At 39.6% G+C, this 14,425-nt stretch overlaps 1 protein-coding gene across 8 annotated transcripts in view; it reads right to left on the bottom strand.

Annotated features, from left to right (window-relative positions):
• Nucleotides 1-14,425, bottom strand: part of ANO10 (anoctamin 10) — a 247,296-nt gene that overhangs the window by 186,311 nt on the left and 46,560 nt on the right. For all 8 annotated transcript variants that reach the window (XM_054479582.2, XM_054479584.2, XM_054479580.2 and 5 more), the window contains exons 7-9: nt 12,648-12,703; nt 9,571-9,645; nt 5,114-5,296 (exon numbers count right to left, since the gene is read on the bottom strand). In XM_054479582.2, coding sequence (XP_054335557.1) covers nt 5,114-5,296; nt 9,571-9,645; nt 12,648-12,703 — 314 coding nt within the window. The remainder of the gene's footprint in view (nt 1-5,113; nt 5,297-9,570; nt 9,646-12,647; nt 12,704-14,425) is intronic.

The raw sequence follows: 14,425 nt of genomic DNA, 5'->3' as shown, positions 1-14,425 counted from the left end.
AGATGGTGTGTTCTCATGTTGTGTTGCAGCATCTAGTTATGGTTCTTAAATATACCCAATGACATTGCATCAATCTCTTTCTCTGAAGGATGAAGAAATCAAGAGTTGGGAAAAGAGTAAAAATCATAGCAATCAAGCCATTTTTGCCACATTCAGTCTTAAGAAATCCTGATACCCTATGCTCAGCATTCAAAATTGCACTGTTTCAGGCTGTAAAGATCAAGCCTATGCAGAGATGTGCAGGCAGTTTTTCTCAGGTGTGCTATTGGGAAGCCTCTGAAAATCATGCAAAGGCCTTCTTGGAGTTATTAGTGTATAGAACCAGGGGAGCCCTTTCCAAACACAGCAGCGTGCTCCACACTCTGTGTTTCCATCTCTCAGGGTGATTCTGAGTGATGATAGGTAAACGTTAACATTGTATCAGTACTTTTTACACTTCTGAGTGCTTTTAAGCCAATAAATTTAGCAAACCAGGGACATAATCCAACAGCAAGAAGGAAAAAAATGAAAATTCAACAAAGAAAACACATACACACACTAAGAATATATTAACCAAGACACAATCTACCCTATTCTCTCTTTTTGTTGGACCATGCTATCAACACTCAGCTGAGAAGTTTTAAACTGATAAAATGTTATTTACTAAAAGCACGGAACAAACATAACACACGATGGTGAGAAGATAAAAAAATCAGAAATAAGATAAAGATTCCTGTGATAATTACTTCTATTCAAATTGTATTGAACATACCAGTAAGCCTAGTAGATAATAAAAAGGGTAAAAACTGAAGGAAGAAAGAAAATGGTCATTATTTATAGCTCAAATTACTGTCTATGTAGAAAATCCAAAAAAATCTATAGAAAATGTTTTGGAAATAACAGGAGAGTTCAGCAAAATTGTGGGTAAAAGATATAAAAATTAACAGCATTCCCATATGCCAGCAACAAACAATTAGAAATTGTATTTTTAAAGAGATACTATTTATAAAAAGGAAAAGGAAAGTTCCAAAAGTATTCACCCACAGATAATTTATTAATTATAAAATGAAGAGAAAAAAAAACACTGTGCTATCTGCCTTTTACCAAGCCAACCAAATGATCAAACAAGGTGACCCCACAAAATGGGCAACCAGACGTCAACACCTCCTGATGGGGTACAATGGTGGTATACTTCCAAAATCATTTCACTCAAATCTTACGAGAAATAAGATCAAACAATAGATTTACAAAAGCCAATTCCTTGAAAAATGGCAAAGAGGTTGCTCTAGAGCTGTAGTTTTCAAGCTTTTTTGGTCTTAAGAGCCCTAAACTCTTAAAAATTATTGAGGACATTAAAGACATTTTGTTTGGCCAGGCGCAGTGGCTCATGCCTGTAATCCCAGCACTTTGGGAGGCCGAGGCAGGCAGATCACGAGGTCAGGAGATTGAGACCATCCTGGCTAACATGGTGAAAACCTGTCTCTACTAAAAATACAAAAAATTAGCCAGGCGTGGTGGCAGACACCTGTAGTCCCAGCTACTCGGGAGGCTGAGGCAGGAGAATGGTGTGAACCTGGGAGGCAGAGCTTGCAGTGAGCTGAGATCGCACCACTGTACTCCAGCCTGGGCGACAGAACAGAGCGAGACTCTGTCTCAAAAAAAAAAAAAAAAAAAGACGTTTTGTTTATGTGAGTTTATCTACTTGATGCTTTGATGCTTACCATATTATTAATTAAAACTGAGAAATTAGGCCAGGCATGGTGGCTCATCCCAACACTTTGGGAGGCCAAGGTGGGAGAACTGCTTAAATCCAGGAGTTCAAGACCAGCCTGAGCAACACAGTGAGAGCCCATCTCTACAAAAAATACAAAAATAAGCCAGGCATGATGGTGCATGCCTGTAGTCCCAGGTACTCAGGAGGCTGAGGTAGAAGGATCACTTGAGCCTGGGAGGTTGAGGTTGCAGTGAGTCACTATTGCCACCACTGCCCTCCAACCTGGGTGACAAAGTAAGACCCTGTCTCACCAGAAAAAAAAACCAAGCTGAGAAATTTTAAAGATCTTCCATTAATTCATTTAAATAATAGCATATTAACATAAATGTCTTTTGAAAAATAATTACATTTCAAAAAATGTTAATGCAGACTGGCACTTTTTACATTTTCGGCAAACCTCTGTAATGTATCATTTAGTAGAAGGCAGTTCATTTACTGTGCAGCAATATGATGTTCTACTTGGAATAGTCGTCATGAAAATTCAGCCTCACCCAGCTATGCAGTTGGATATGAGTGGGCAGTTCACAGGAAAAGGACAGCAGAGGACAGTGAAGATCTAGGAAGCAACACAGCCTTAGTCCTGGGCTGGTGGAACAGCAGTCAGGAGACCCAGGGGATTACCATGGGTAGGAATATTACAGAGAATTTCTTTTTATATATTGACTCTATCCTGCATTTTCTAAGTTTTCTACAGTGAGTGAGAAAGTATTACTTTTATAGTAATGTTTTTAAAGTTTCGGCCAAATTGCTTTTTCCCAAAGCTTGGCAACATTATTTTAGACTCACATATAACAGTCAGGATGAGCTTACAGAAAATACAATTCTAAATTCATTGATTTCAATTAGGAGAAAAATGAACCCAGAAGAAAGGATTCATGCATAGGAAACAATCATCTAGAATAAATGTGATCCAAAAGTATCGCCACCTCCAAATACATGGTGAGAACTGAAATGGCAAATATCCAATGTCACTCCAGTGGAGACAGTGAAAAAGAAACCTGTAAGAGATCAGGAGTGGGAAATGGCCAGATGATGCAGAACCCTGCAGGCCCAAAAAGGAGTGGCACTATAAACCCTAGAGTTCAGTCACAGACCCAGAGCCTGAGAGAGAAATCAATATATTATTTCCTTTACTTCACATCAGAGAGCCTGTGGTGTATAACAGAAAGATTCTGAATTGGGAAGGCAAAGTCTTAAACCTTCTTTCTGATTTAGTCACCAAATAATTAACGACATAGAGCTTCATTTGCTTATTTTTGACATGGGAATAGCCATACCTCCCTCACCTTCCTTCATAAAGGTTTTGTCAGATACCTTGAAATGTCAAAAGAGGTAAGATCTGAGATTTGGCAGTGTCACATCACTGGCATACAGTTCTTAGATAAATTAGAACTGCTCAGATGAGGACTATACTAAAAACCATTCATTGAGCCAGGGGCAAAGCAGGAGAAACCCGTCTTGAGAAGATTATGAATCGTGTTTTGGGTACTTCAGGAGATAATGTTGTTTGCCCAAACAATTTCAGAGAAAAAGAACAGCTGAAAGCAGATTCTAATTGATTATAGGAAGAGAAGTAGGAAACTAAAGACAACAATATGGAGAATTATTGCAGAAAACTCTGAGGGGAAGGAAAGACGGGACAAAAATAGCAGAAGATGTGAAGAGTTTGCTTAGTTCAAAATAGGCAAGTTGCTGACTTGGTGGAGCAGTTAGAAGGAGAAGAAGTAGATACAAGAGTACCAGGTGATGGCTGGTGACAGGAGGCCTCCAAAGATGAGGGAGGATGGAATGAGAGTACAGGGGATGGACTGCTGGTGCAGTTTCTATAAGACAGTGAAAAAAGGAAAAGAAATGTGGCCAAAAATACCACCCCCCAAGCACAGGCAAGGAAAGGATCCTGACATAATGGGAACTTTTATCCCATAGTAAAATGACATAATTTAACTTTCATCCCATAGTAAGCTAGCACTCAACCAATCCAGAAAGGACAGCTCCACACTTGTGCCCACATGCTCCTTCTCTTTAATTCTTCCTCTGTGAGACAGAGTAGGTGTGTGTCTTTTCTCTATGCTTCATATATAAATATAAACAATGTTACTGTTCAAAGTTTACTATGTGTTTATACTTTGAATCATCTCCCTCAAACACAGCAATGATAGAAGGGGCTAGGATCTGTATCCTATGGGGAGGAGAACCAAGAGCACCCTCTCCCCTGGAGTGTAACTGGAACCAGGCTTGCTGAGCAAAACCAGGCGTTGGGACAATGCTCCCTGCCCTTCAAAGGAAGCTTTAAAAAAGCCACAACTGCTGCCTGGTAACTACAGCTATGTCAACAGCATGCCACCTACTGCCTCTGTGACCAGATCTATAAAATCCTCATCAACACCACAAGATGGGAGCTCTGGGCTACAAACACCCGGTTCTGGATGAGGGGCTTGGAGGCTCAGTGGGGGCAACTGCAAAAAATAAGGCAGAAGTGAGCAGAGAGAAAAGGACAAAGTCCTACTCAACATGAACATACAAATTCCTAAGCACATGAGAAAAATTATAAAAGTCAGTCAAGACACTCAAAAATCAGGAGATAAACTCATTCAAGACGAAAAACAAGACTATGAAAGTTTCACAATAATGGGCTCTCAGTAAATGACCAACTGAAGGATCTATTTCACCAGAAAGAATACTGCAGCAACAAGGAAGGTGCAGGATGTTAAGAAACAATGGCCTAAAAAAATGTGAAATATAGAAACAATGAATGTAGTCAGAGCTCAATAAAAGTTGACTGAACACATAGATTTTATGAGCTAGACCTTTCAAATATTAAAAGTGTAAATCTCTAATGATCTGCTTGTAGTTCCTAAAAATAATTCAGAAAGTCTCTGTCTTAAAGGAACTGTTTTATATTTATACAATAGCACTAATGTAAACTAAAATTCAATCTTCAGATTGGCATTCCATTGTTCATCAATGGGCCTCTATCTTTTGCTTGTGCAGCCATCATTTTCCATGAGTTTAAAGTGTCAAGAGCGAGCAATGCTGCTGCCTCTTCAGGGACCATCTCTCCTGTTCTGTCATCTCTGGGGCAACTATTTCTACGCTGCTCTCCACAAAGCAAAGCAGTCATGTAATTCTCCACATTCGCCCTTTGGTGTCATTAGGCATCACTTTAGATCTCAGACAGCAGTGCTTCAATGCACAGTTCTATCCTTTTCACTTTAAAGTGGTTCATGATGAGGAAACTGACTGGAAAGCACTTCTAGAATAGTCACATCTGAGATCATGAATGTATAACATTTGTTGAACTTGGTGCATGGCTATTATTCACTTTCAGTAAATGTTTAATTCAGCAATATTCCAGCTTACCAAATAAGTTCCCATTTCTTTTTCCAGGATGACTTGTTCATATAATGTAGCATCAATGTCTGCCTTTAAAGCCTGCACCTTCCTCTTCACCCGCACACCATGCTTCCTTTGGAGCCAATAAGGAAGAAAAGATTCCACAATTTGGTTGAGGATCTGGGAGGTAATCAGGAGAGTGGCCAAGCTCTAAAGAGAAGCACACAAATCACATTTTGGGAATACAGCTTAATAAAACTATAGCATTTATATAAATTATATATATACAAATTATATATAAATTAAACTATAGTATTTATAGCATAAATACAATTATGCAACAAAATGGAATCTTCAATAAATAGCATACTATTGTGTTATAAAAACTAGTATCAGAAAAGCTAGGTGTTAGAACGGTGCTTCTAATTTATGGTTTTTCACATGGAAGACCAAGATTAAAAGATAAATAAGATTATAATACAAATAATATTATAATAAGAAACAAACTGGTCAATTAAATAGTCCCAACACAAGGAAATAATAAATGTTTGAGAGGATGGATATGTTAACTACCCTGATCTGATTGCGATATATTTTATGTATTAAAACATCACCAAGTACTTCATGAATATGTACAATTATTTGTCAATTCTAAACCTTTAAAAAAAGAATCATTACAAAAATGAATTAACTTGCAATTGTGTTCTTCGACATTTCATCCTGACTGCAACATATAAATCTAAATGATGTTGCCAACTCTGGAAAAAAACAGTTTGGCTAAATTCTTTTTTAAAGAATTTAAATTATACCACTAATACATACCCTCTCACTACAAAAAAAACAGAAAAAAATTAATCCACATATTTACAGTCAACCGGTTTTCTATAAAGACACTAAGAATGTATATTGAGGCAGGGTGCAGTGGCTCATGCCTGTAATCCCAGTACTTTGAGAGGCCAAGGCGGGCAGATCACCTGAGATGGAAAGTTTGAGGCCGGGCACGGTGGCTCATGCCTGTAATCCCAGCACTTTGGGAGGCCGAGGCGGGCAGATCACGAGGTCAGGAGATCGAGACCATCCTGGCTAACACGGTGAAATCCTGTCTCTACTAAAAATACAAAAAATTAGCCGGGCGTGGTGGCACGTGCCTGTAGTCCCAGCTACTCGGGAGGCTGAGGCAGGAGAATGGCGGGAACCCGGGAGGCAGAGCTTGCAGTGAGTCAAGATCGCGTCGCTGCACTCCAGCCTGGGCGGCAGAGCGAGGCTCCGTCTCAAACAAACAAACAAAAAAGAAGTTTGAGACCAGCCTGGCCAACATGGTGAAACCCCGTCTCTACTAAAAATACAAAAATTAGCCAGGCGTGGTGGCACACGTCTGTAATCCCAGCTACTTGGGAGGGTGAGGTACAAGAAACGCTTGAACCTGGGAGGTAGAGGCTGCAGTGAGCCAAGGTGGTGCCACTGCACTCCAGCCTGGGCAACAGAGTGAGACTCCATCTAAAAAAAAAAAAAAAAAAAAAAAAGAAGAATGTATATTGGAGAAAAAACACCCTCTTCAATAAATGGTGCTGGGAAAACCAGGTATCTATATGCAGAAGAATGAAACTAGACCCCTCTCTATCACCACAGACAAAAGTCAACTCAAAATGGATTAAAGATCTAAACATAAGACCTGAAACTATAAAACTACTAGAAGAAAACATAGGGGAAATACTATAGGACATTGGTCTAAGCAAAGATTTTATGGCTAGGACCTCAAAAGCACAGGCAACAAAACCAAAAATGGACAACTGTGACTTTAGTAAAGAAAAAAGTTTCTGCACAGCAAAAGAAACAACACAGTGAAGAGACAATCTGTTGAATGGAAGAAAAGATCTGCAAACTGTTCATCTGACAAGGAACTAATACCTAGAATACCAGAATATACAAGGAACTCAAACAATAGCAAAAATACAAATAATCCCATTACAAATTAGGCAAAAGACATGAATAGACATTTCTCTAAAGAAGACATTTACATAGCCACAGGTATATGAAAAAATACTCAACACCACTCATCATCAGGGAAATGCAAATCAAAGCCACAATGAGATATAATCCTACTCCAAATAGAATTGCTATTATTAAAAAGACCCAAAAAATCCAGATGCTGACAAGAATGTGCAACAAAGGGAACTCTTATACACTATTGTTGGTGGAAACGGAAATTAATACAGACATTATAGAAAAGAGTATGGAGAGGTTTTTTTTTTTTTTTTTGAGACATCTAAAAAAAAAACTGAAAATAGAACAACCACAGAATCCAGCATTCTGACTACTGGGTATTTATCCAAAGGAAAAGAAATTGGCATGTCAAAGGGACACCTGCACCCCCACGTTTACTGCAGCACTATTCGTAACAATAAAGAAACAGAATCAACCTCAGTGTCTATCAACAGATGAATAGATAAGGAAAATGTGGTATATATACACAATGGAATACTAGTTGACCATAAAAAAAGACTGAAATTCTGTCAATTGCAGCAACACGGATGGAACTGGAGGTCATTATGTTAAGTGAAATAAGCCGGGCACAGAAAGACAAATATCACAGGCTCTCACTCATATGTGGGTGCTAAAAAAGTTAATCTCATAGACATAGAGTGGCACGACGGTTACCAGAGGCTGGGTGGGTGTGTGTTGGGGAGAGGAGGATAAAGAGAAGTTGATCAGGAGGTACAAACATACAATTAGAGAGAAGAAATAAGTTCTAACATATGAGAGCAGAGTAGGGTGATTATGGTTAACAATAATGTATTGTATGCTCCCAACATATAGAAATGATAAATACTCGAGATGATAGACACTCTAAATACCTTGATTGATCATTACACATTTTTTTTTTTTTTTGAGACAAGGTCTCACTTTGCAGTGCAGTGGCGTGATCACAGTTCACTGCAGCCTGGAGCTCCCAGGCTCAGGCGATCCTCCCACCTCAGCCTCCCAGGTAGCTGGGACTACAGGCATGTGCCACCACACCCAGCTAATTTTTTGTATATTTGGTAGAGACAGGATTTTGCCATGTTGCCCAGGTTGGTCTTGAACTCCTGGGCTCAAGCAATCTGCCTGCCTCAGCCTCCTAAAGTGCTGGGATTACAGGCATGAGCCATTATGCCTGGCCTTCATTACACATTTTATGAATGTAACAAAACAGCATATGTACCCCATAAAAATGTACAACTATGTATGTATTATTAAAAAAAAAAGAAAATAGAAAAGAAGAGCCACCCATAATTACACAACCATGACAAAACCACTGCTATTTCTTGGGATATTTCTTTCCAATCATATATAAAAATAAAACTATAATTATCCTATATGGATACACTTTGTTTACTACTTTTCTCACTTAATATGTTTGAGCATTTTCCCGTATCATTAAAAATTATTTTTTACTTGGCCTGTACACCGCTGTTGAATTAAGTATTACTTCCAATTTTGGCTATTATAATGCTGGTGCTTGGATATCTATGTACATGAATCTTTGCTCCTCTCTGAAGATTTACTAGGGATAAGTTAAGGTTCTTGGCAAAGCTATCAAGAGAGCTGGTTTTCAGAGATGTATCAATCTCTACTTTTCTCAGATAGATATGAGTGTTTCCACCACACCCCACCTTTGCTGGTATTACAACTGTTTTTTTAAGCGGTTCTCCTCCATTCCCCTATCTCCTGCTAAGTAAAGGAGACTCTCTAAAGCAGAAGAAATGAGAAGTCACATCCGACTAATACACTATTACCTGGGACCACTATTACATATACATCCAACTCATCAATTCTAAATGTATTACTTTAAACTTTCTCTATTTTGAAAAATAATTTTTAACAAGTGGAGTCTAGGCTTTGAGACTGCTCACCAACAATCTCAGAATATTAAAACTGGGAAAAAACAGTCACTTACTTATAACTGGTTCAAATACAAAAAGGAGAATTTAGAAATCAATAATTTGTTCTTAATTTATTATTCATTGGTATTATGTGATCCAGAAATGACAACACACCAAAATAAATGTCAGACACTTTAGAAAAGATACAGCACTGCATAGGATCCACTGGTCTCTAAAGTTTAACAACTTATTAATTTAAAAATTAAATTTGTGAGACCTAAGGTTACACCAATCATCCCCACCCAAGGCACACAAAACAGTTCAATTAATGAATACTACATTTTTGCTGTTAGAGTTGCTTACAAGCTTTGAGGTGAACTAGATAATTGATTTCACTGCCCTATACTTAATTTTTCAGGTTGGTTAGGTTCAACTCATTTCAGCTGAGCATAATACACAATGCAATTCCTAATAATTTTTTATTTAGAATTTGGCTTAAAAATATACAAAATTTAAAAGATTTTATTTGTAAAAATAATTTGAAGCCAATTACAGCATCTAAAGATAGAAAACCACCTCTATGACCTCAAAAATTAGTATTTTTCTGTTATTTATACTCACCTGGCGCAAAAGCTTCATATCTTTCAAGACAAAGGCAATGTAGAAGAGTGAGGCAAAGCAATTGAGAAAGTTGAACTGCCAAAAAAAAAAAAAAAAGTGTTAAACACTGCTTTAGAGTACTTTATTACAACTGTAATGTAGCATTTAAAAATGTAACGAGAGACTTCCAGTCTGAATGAAATGGCAAAGACTTGTTTCTCCCCATGTCTCCTTATTAAATAAACAAACTCGGGAAATAACAAACAAGGCAACCAAAGGAGAACTCTGAAAGGTGCTTAAAGGAAGATGAGATGGTTTAGGACCCCAGAGCTGAAGGAACAACACAGCACGTGCACACCTTAAGTTCCCCCACCCAACAGAAGGAGGAGACCAAAGCCTGGCATTTTCCAACCCCAACCTACCAACCCAGGTAGCCCAAGTAGGCTCATTCCTCCCACATTTGAATAGGAATCCCGTCAGTGCCAGGGGAGCCCTGCTAAATTGGCAAGGGAAAATCAATCAGGACCCCCCCACTAACAATAAGTTTCCTGGGGAAGTGCTCTTCTTCCTTGCTGGGCCTGAGACTCCCCTGCTCCACAGAGAGATCCCAGGATGGCCAGGCAGCACTGGCAAGAAGGACCCCAACACAGCAAGCCCACACCTGGAAACCTCATCAAAAGTAAGTGGGGCAGCTGGGTGGCACTGGCAAGGGGGCCCCTGCCACAAGGGCCTGATATAAGAGGCCTCTTCTTGCCTATGTACCTGAGATTTTCTCCATCCCAGAGAGACAGCAGGTAATTGGGAGGCTATAACAATCAGTCCGGCCTGGGAAGCATCTTTGTCACCATAAGCATGAACTCCTCTGCCCTGCCAGATACACAGAAGCAGGCTGGGCGAAGGGGAATACCAATCAAAGGGATCCTGCCACAAAAAGTGCCATCTCTTCCAGGAGTTCCCTGCTCAAGAACCTATAGCTTACCCCCTGCACCAATGGGTTTCCTTTCTGCCTCCCAGCCCCCATGCTGACTACTTCCAACCCAGTAGCATCACTTAGACAAAGGCTGCTATGTGTACAGGTGTGAATGCTTAATTACTGCAGAGATGGGGAGTCGTTCTACAAAGTGAGCAGTAAGATCAATACGACCACAGGACAGGGGTGCTAAGTTAGAGCAGAAGTTAAGAAGCAAAAGCCTGGGAAGGCTAAGAAACACCATCCCCTTAAGATTAAAAAGGAAGAGAGAGGCCTAAGAAGCACCGTGGAGGAAGAAGACTTTAACCAATGGCTTTTTTTTTTTTTTCAAGGCAGTTACCTAACTGTATCTGGCATCATCAGAGAATAATAAAGTCTCACAAATAACTGAATTCTTTAAGACAAACGGAATGTTTTTACCTCTGAGGGAAAAAGCTCCTCCTGTTACAACCTTTTTGAATGAACTTTTTAATGTATCCCATGTTCCTCACTTTCTTACACGGACAGCACAGAACAGAACTTCCTAGCTGATTTAGCACCAACATTTTAAGTATCAGCCATTTCACGGTGTGAAGGAGGCCTTCGAAGCCTTTTGGATATGTAGGGCTACTTTTCCCTTTCCTAATGCCCAATTGTTGAATTCTTATCTCTTATGACAGGTTTTCATTTCCTTACCTGTTCTTTCTCTGTACGTTTGCCTGCTTCCAGAAATCTAAACACCCTCATGATGGTGGTTTCCGATTTTTTAAGGACCGAAAAACCAGATAGATAAACTTCTTAGAATGATTTCTACGGCTAGAACAGAGATTCTAAAAGAGGGCCTGCATCCTTCTCTTGGGAGTGAAGTACACGGACTGTGTTAAATCAATTCCAGTTGAAAGTTCAGATGATTCTTCAGGTAACTTTCTTGATTCTCACTTATGTTACAGATGACTGAGGTAAACCCCTGATAAATGAGGTGTTTTCAAGCTGGTACTTCTTTATTATTTATAATAATGGTAGAGAGAGGCACGACATGTCAGCTTTTACACAAACAGCAAGCAGGTTACATACTGCTTTCTCTCTGTCTCTTTCCTCCCACCTGTCAAAACATGCTGGGAACCTTTTGAACTTTAGAAATTTAACAAAAAAAATGTTTTAATGTAATGTTCCATCATTAAACAGGTTGTGGTGACAGGAAGGATTGCTGAATAGCAAAACATTCAAAGAAATCACCAAAAGGAAAAGAATAGAAACATGCCTACAAAGTGGGTTAGTTTTGTTGTTATCGTTGTTGTTTTTGTTTTTTGAGACAGGGTCTCGCTCTGTCGCCCAGGCTGGAGTGCAGTGGTGCAATCTCGGCTCACTGCAACCTCCACCTCCTGGGTTCAAGCAATTCTCCTGCCTCAGTCACCCCAGTAGCTGGGATTACAGGTGCCACCATACCCGGTGAATTTTTTTTGTATTTTATGGTAGAGACAGGTTTTCACTGTGCTAGCCAGGCTGGTCTCAAACTCCCGGCCTCAAGTGATCCACCTACCTCAAGCTTCCCAAAGTGCTGGGATTACAGGTGTGTGCTACCAGGTCTGGCCCGTTAGTTTTCTTTATTTTAATTTTTTTTTTTTTTTTGAGACAGAGTCTCGCTCTGTCACCCAAGCTGGAGTGCAATGGTGCCATCTTGGCTCACTGCAACCTCCACCTCCTGAGTTCAAGCGATTCTCCTGCCTCAGCTTCCCGAGTAGCTGGGATTACAGGCCTGTGTCATCATACCCAGCTAATTTTTCTATTTTTAGTAGAGACAGGGTTTCACCTTGTTGGCCAGGCTGGTCTCGAACTCTTGATCCACCAGCATAGGCCTCCCAAAGTGCTGGGATTACAGGTATGAACCACCACACTTGGCCTAGTTTTTAAATAACTGGAAATTGGCTATAATACTAACTCCTATATTTTGAAGTCTTACATCACATGCACATTTGTAATAAGGCTACTGAACACAGAGGTACACATATTTATTAATCAATCCTTGCCTATTTGCACAAAATATATTGATATCTTAGATTAGAAGCAACTCTTCATATTTGTATTCCTATATATTATGTAGTATATATCAGTTTCATAAAATGGATTTGTATATAAACGCTGTACTTACCACTAAAACTTTCAGAATTAGATGGTTCTGATAGGCAGATTCCAATCTGTGATTCTCTAAAACATTAAAACACACAGGTAACTTCTTAGTAAGAAAACAATACGAAAGCACTGTTATGAGGTAAAGTGAGTTGCACTGAGGGCGGAGATGTCCAACATCAGAGCCTCAGTCAGTAAATGTACTAGGCTGTCAATCACAGCTATGCCTTACCACCAAGAGCATCAAACAAGGACACATTTTTCAGGGTACTGCAATAGCACTGTAGTCTGAAATTACTTTTTAAATTACTGCTACAAAGAAATTTGGGAAGTGCTGGCAAACAATCCTACAGACAGCCACCCAAAGACCCTGCATAAGAAGTAATAGTGAAAACTAATAGTAACCTCTAAAGAAGAGGGCAATAAATAAAGTTTTCTGTAAATAAAGTTGTTGTGGGAAGTCAGGGACCCCAAACAGAAGGACCAGCTGAAGCCATGACAGAAGAACGTGGATTATGAAGATTTTATGGACATTTATTAGTTCCCCAAATTAATACTTTTGTAATTTCTTATGCCTGTCTTTACTGCAATCTCTAAACATAAATTGTAAAGATTTCATGGACACTTATCACTTCCCCAATCAATACTCTTGTGATTTCCTATGCCTGTCTTTAATCTCTTAATCCTGTCAGCCGAGAAGGATGTATATCGTCTCACTACCCTGTAATAATTGCATTAACTACACAAATTGTACAGCATGTGTGTTTGAGCAATATGAAATCTGGGCACCCTGAAAAAAGAACATGATAACAGCAATTATTCAAGGAATAAGAGAGATAACCTTAAACTCTGACCGCCAGTGAGCCAGGCAGAACAGAGCCATATTTCTCTTCTTTCAAAAGCAAATGGGAGAAATATCGCTGAATTCTTTTTCTCAGTATGGAACGCCCCTGAGAAAGAGAATGCGCACCTAGGGGTAGGTCTCTGAACTGGCCCCCCTGGGGTGTACCTGTCTCTTATGGTCGAGATTGCAGAGGTGAAATAAACTCCAGTCTCCCATAGCGCTCCCAGGCTTATTAGGAAGAGGAAATTCCCGCCTAATAAATTTTGGTCAGACCAGTTGATCTCAAAACACTGTCTCCTGATAAGATGTTATCAATGACAATGGTGCCCGAAACTTCATTAGCAATCTTAATTTCGCCTCGGTCCTGTGGTCCTGTGATCTCGCCCTGCCTCCACTTGCCTTGTGATATTCTATTACCCTGTTAAGTACTTGATGTCTGTCACCCACACCTATTCGCACACTCCCTCCCCTTTTGAAAATCCCTAATAAAAACTTGCTGGTTTTTGTGGCTTGTGGGGCATCATGGATCCTACCAATGTGTGATGTCTCCCCTGGACGCCCAGCTTTAAAATTTCTCCCTTTTGTACTCTGTCCCTTTATTTCTCAAGCCAGCCGATGCTTAGGAAAATAGAAAAGAACCTACGTGATTATCGGGGCAGGTCCCCCGATATAAAGTTCTGTAAGTAAAGTTTCATGTGGCTTACAAAGGTTAACTTGAAAGGAAACTCAAATTTCTATCTTCATCTAGAAAAGGTAACACTGCATAGATCCCAAAACAGCAAGATAAAATGACAAAAAGGAAGATTCTGAAGAGAAGTGTCATCTTACACATAGAGTGTTGGACTGACCTGTATTTGAACACCAACTCAGCTACTCAGCCACTGCCTAACCTTGGGTAAGTTACTTAACCTCCTGATACTCAGCCTTATTCCCTCAAAACAAGGCCGACCATCTTC

This window comes from Pongo pygmaeus, chromosome 2, assembly GCF_028885625.2.
Source record: "Pongo pygmaeus isolate AG05252 chromosome 2, NHGRI_mPonPyg2-v2.0_pri, whole genome shotgun sequence".
NCBI classification, from domain to species: Eukaryota; Metazoa; Chordata; class Mammalia; order Primates; family Hominidae; genus Pongo; species Pongo pygmaeus.
Note: the sequence above shows the minus strand (reverse complement) of the source record. Positions and strands in the feature narration are given on the sequence as shown.